The sequence below is a fragment of the Lactuca serriola genome, chromosome 8 (assembly GCF_051521515.1).
Source record: "Lactuca serriola cultivar US96UC23 chromosome 8, Lser_US96UC23_V15, whole genome shotgun sequence".
Lineage (NCBI taxonomy): Eukaryota > Viridiplantae > Streptophyta > Magnoliopsida > Asterales > Asteraceae > Lactuca > Lactuca serriola.
Window position 1 is genome coordinate 7,308,329 of NC_136415.1, and position 4,972 is coordinate 7,313,300.

At 39.6% G+C, this 4,972-nt stretch overlaps 1 protein-coding gene across 1 annotated transcript; it reads right to left on the bottom strand.

The window, feature by feature from the left end:
• Positions 1 to 548: 548 nt before the first annotated feature.
• On the bottom strand, positions 549 to 3,318 carry LOC145065602 (putative pectinesterase/pectinesterase inhibitor 61). Its single transcript, XM_079012630.1, has 3 exons — positions 2,154 to 3,318; positions 1,601 to 1,737; positions 549 to 1,456 (listed from the first exon to the last, which is right to left on the bottom strand). The coding sequence occupies exons 1-3, from the start codon at positions 3,269 to 3,271 to the stop codon at positions 759 to 761; spliced, it is 1,953 nt and encodes a 650-aa protein (XP_078868756.1). The 5' UTR covers positions 3,272 to 3,318; the 3' UTR covers positions 549 to 758.
• Between the last annotated feature and the right edge of the window lie 1,654 nt (positions 3,319 to 4,972).

The window sequence follows — 4,972 nt, forward strand, 5'->3', positions numbered from 1 at the left end:
ATATAGTTGCTAGGCTCTGGAGTTGGGATGGTATTGCCCGTGCTGGAGTGGTATTGTCAATTGTGTACAGTACTACTACCTAAGTTGTTTGAGAATTGTCCCCCTCTCCCTTCTCGTGTTTTGTTATGTTTTAAATTTTTAATTGTTTATTATTTTGTAATATTTTGACCGCAGTATGCTTTACAATTTAAGAGTGATACCATTTCACTGAAAATTGTATAGGTAACACTTGGTTAAAAGCTTTATGTTTATATACTTGTGTTTCATGTTAAACATTTCATATTATTTGAAACCTTATACATCATCTTATAAACATACGCATAAAACTTTACTCTTCTAGATATTGTATCATCTTATAAAAATACGACTAAAATTAACTTTACTCTTCTAGATATTTTTTCCTTTATCTTCTAACAACTTTATAGTTACAAATTTCAAAAAGAAAACCTTTGTTAGCTAATCATGAACATCTGCATGATAGACATAACTACAAAGAGCCTTTACGAAATCACAATCAGTATAGAAAATAAAGCCACCGACAATAGCAATTCATAAATGGTACAAATTTCATTATCACACACCCCACACGCAACCAACCAAATTTACCCTTTTACATTTTATACCGTATGTGAGACTTCTGGGTTATTCTAATTTTCAAAAGAATTAGCAGATCTCATAAGTCATCACTATAATTATGCCCTGTATAATTAAATCATAGTATAATATAAATATAAATCGAACTAATACACATCAATCAATTACTCCGATAAACCTGCCAAGAAAGCAACTCCGGTGGCCGGCAGCCATGACGATCCATATATAAACTTCCCGACAGTGAACCGGTTTGCTTCAATAGCCGATGTAATCACCCGATAACCCGGCCATTTGACCCGTTGCCCGATAGCCCCACCCGGCCCGTAATTCATATATTCCCCGTAGTATAATGTATCCAGTGCAAACGACCCGTCCCATTCCAGCCAACCTTTCGGGTCAATATGATCACCCATGTAGCTTAACAAGTACACTGTCCGGGCATACATCTTCCATGGCCGACCAAGGAACGTTTGGATACTTCCCTTTGACGCCAAAAGATCCGGTTGGGCTAAAAGCTTACATGAATGGATCGAGATCCCGGTGTTTTGATTTGGGTCTTTCCGGTTTTGGGCCGTGATTGTCACCTTCTGTTGATCCATCGGCTTCCGGGCAATGATATTGCAGTTTTGGATGACGACGGCGGCGTTGCCGAAAATGAAATCCACCGTTCCATAAATGTCACATTCACGATAGAATTGTCGTTGTGAGTGTACGTATAACGAGTCTTGGTATCCAATTATGTTGCATCGGTAAATCACCGACTTATCTGCACCCACTCGGAGTGCTACAGCTTGGTGTTTTGCGGCACCGGCGTAGTTCTCGAACGTAATGTCACGTGCCATGAACCCTGCTCCGGTGGCAGCTGCAAGTCAAATGTTTATTTAATGTACAACTTTACATGCATGGGGTACAAATGATTAGTGAAATGATGGAACAACGCACATGGAAAGGAAGCAAAAGTTGAAAATGACAATTCAGGACATGGGCTATCGGGTTTTATATTTACCAAAAGAAGCAGTGTGGAATGTGGTCACGTTATCAGCAACGCTCACTCCTCCTGTAATGACCGTTTTGCCCATACCATCGCCTATGAACATCAAATTCGTTTTCTTCCTTCCTACCTTTAATTCTTTCTCTTCGTACCTTCAAAATAACAAACAAACAAAAAAGGTTATGAAAATAATAGTAATAATTTGCATTACGACTTCAATGTCGGAATCATTGCTTACGTTATAATTAGCCCGCACCAAACTTAATTGTTTTTATATACCATGCGTCAAATCCTATTTATTATTTATTAAGTTGTATCTGTGAATATTATTTGAAAAAATAAAATTACAATAATAATAATATAACTACATGCCAAATATCCAATCATCCACTTCTATATATTAATTACTTGTCTCTCTTTTATAGTATTATTTAATATTTAAAAACGTACGAGATTTTTACCGTTGACTACGAGAAAACTGACAGTGGTATTACTGTAACTGGACCAAACTAAAATGCCCTTTTGAAAAGTGACATTGAAAAGAAAAGAAAGTGCGTGTGTCTTTTACCTTCCAGCCTTCACGTAGATGATGAATCGGCGATTACTATTCTCAGGTGCTTTTTTGATCGCCTCCTTGATCGTCTTGCACGTGCCATTGCCGTCTTGGGACACAACTATGTCGGCTTGAATTAGGGACACCGGCGTCTGTATCAATCTTCTCTCTTTCTTCCTCACCCACACTGGAAATTCCGGTAGCGGTGATAATTTACTGGTTTCTTCTGCTGATGACATTAACCTCCTCCTCCGCCGGTTCTGTATCGGAATTCCATCTGCATCCTCGTCCTCGTCGTCATCAGATGATGAGTATATCGCCAAGCTATTGCTCACGAGCTCCGATAAGTCCTTAAGCTTCTCTCGCATCTGATTCCTCACTTCTCCTTCCTCCGTCTCCGACAAACCGTCCGTACACGTGTCTTGATTCGTGAGCGACGCGCTGAGCCACGTCATCACGTCTTCAGGTGATCCTAGGCGCTGCGGGTCACCGTCACCGGAAGGGGCGACGGAAGTTAGCGAGCGTGTGAGCTGGTCAACGGAATCCTCCAGAAGCTCGAGGCAATCGTTGTATGCCGACCGTGCACGTCCGTCCATTTCCAGGTTGCTGAGATCGGTAGACGTATACAACGCCTTCCCGACATGATGAAGCGTCATGTTGACTGAAATGTGAACCAGTTCCTTATCCGATGCGATGAGTGAACCCGGGAAATCGACAAGCGAATTGACGCACAGGTTCTGGTAAAGTGTACGGCTACAGACTCGTGATATGGCTTTCGTCGGCTGCCGGTGGGTCATTGAGCCGGATCCACCACCGGAGTCTTTACTTCGGAGGACCACCACTAGTGTCACAGATACCGCCGACGCGATAATGAGTGTGAATCCGACTATGAGAAGAAGGAGCTTTAGCCTGGACCTTCTTTTGGGGGTTGGTTCAAGTGGTTCTGATGAACTAGTGGCGTAATGATCCTGCGTCAATTCAGCATCGGATTGTGATTTTGCTTCAAGCCTACCGTAATTCATGATTATTCTTAGATTCTGAACGATTGGTTGCAGAAGAGAGAGGATTAATTTGGGGATGATGATCGAGAGGGTCAAATCGGAGAAAGAATGAATATAAATATATACATACATACATACAAAAGGGTGGGCATAGTCGACACTATTTAGTGATGACTGTTTACTTGGACCACGAGAAATTTAGTTTGTTTTGATTTATAAAATTTTATGATATGATTTTAGGGTGGGATGAGTCGACACTTTTTAGTCGACTTTTTAGTGGTATCGTTTGTGAAATGGATCCGAACAACGTGTTACCACCAATCGGGAGAAGTCACAGGCTATCTATCTCGTTTAAATTCTCTCTCCACTCCTCTTTCATACAGTGTTAATATATAGATTGGATGATTACTTAAAAATCGGTGAGAATTATGAGAACAAATATTTATCGTAATATTGAAAGAATAAGTGGTTAACCAAATCCTATGCGAGTAACTAAGGAAACATAGCTATATTGGGCTTAATACCTTAATTTAATGAAAGTGAAATATTGATAATATTTTTTAACACCCAGTTTCTCTCTAGGAAGTAAGGAAACCGACTGTTGGTCATTAGGGTAATACTTTAAATCTAACAAGTTTGGTAGCTAAATTTGTGAAAGGGGAAAGTAGATATGGAAGCCCTCTTAGTGTTTTGAGTTAGTCGATCAAGGGAAGGAGTAGAATATGTGTTCTTGAAAGAATAATCAAACCAAATGGGGGTTTTAAATGAAAACACATATTTATGCATTGGAGAAGAATCCATGCCTAGAAATTAATTCTCGAAGGTATGAACACCTCCCTATTTGACTTGCATTCGCGTGTTTAACTTTGAAAATGACCAATCTCATTTATTTCAAATGGTAATTTGGGATTAGAGTGTGAAATTCTTTGAATAAATCTTAATTATTATCATCCTTTGAACTTGACTCTAAGATGTTTAGAGATGTTAGGTGTTGAAAATGAGAAAAAAAAAAACTTGTAACATCCCGATGTCAAAGTAATTTCAATCTCGACCCTATGTTTGAATAATGTTATATTTTAGCCATTGGAATTGGAAAATTGGCCCTTAGTGGCATTATAGTAATTTGGACTTTGGGTTAGTACGTTGGGCGTACGAAGCGTACGCTGAGCGTACCAGGGTGGACCTTAGTACGCTGAGCGTACACCTCGTACGCAGGGCGTGGCGTATGCACATGATGTCCAAACCCTAATTTTTAGGGTTTTGGCCCTAATATAAATGTCATTATAACCTCATGCCCCCTTCCTTCTTCAGCCCCCTCTGTGAGATCGACCACAAGCAAACCCTAAGTGAAAGAGTGCCTTTTTGAAGCCAATTTGAGTGTTTAGAAGTGTTCTTGAAGGTAAAGAGTGTGGTGTGAAGAGCTTTGAATTGGGAAGCACCTTGGATCTGTGATTTCTTCCTTGATAGCAACCTCCAGAATGTAAAAAGTTAGCATCTTGATCACTCCATCCTATAGATCTAGACTTTTGCTCTTTTAAGACACTTTTTGGCCCTAGAGTGTGTCACACCCCCAAACCAAGGATGGCTGAAATGTCCAGGGGTGGAGGACTTCATGTATAGTATCACAACAACGAGTATAATAGTGCTCAAAGTAAATACAACCATCATAAATATAATTGAAAAAGTTACACCAAAGTATATGTTTACATTATTCAAATCAATTACATTATGATGACAAATGAACTGTTTAACGATTTATCGACCCATCCTCAAAACGCTGTTGATTTCCTGTTTCACTGAATTCCTAAGAATACAAGTTGTTTGAAAAAGTGT

Bases quoted from the DNA above. Each gene is read 5' to 3' on its own strand.
- LOC145065602 (XM_079012630.1), bottom strand. From the start codon at position 3,271: ATGTATGTATATATTTATATTCATTCTTTCTCCGATTTGACCCTCTCG. The intron at 1,738-2,153 runs GTAAAAGACACA...GTTATTTTGAAG, and splicing joins ATCTACGTGAAGGCTGGAAG to GTACGAAGAGAAAGAATTAA. The intron at 1,457-1,600 runs GTAAATATAAAA...TTTGACTTGCAG, and splicing joins ATTCCACACTGCTTCTTTTG to CTGCCACCGGAGCAGGGTTC.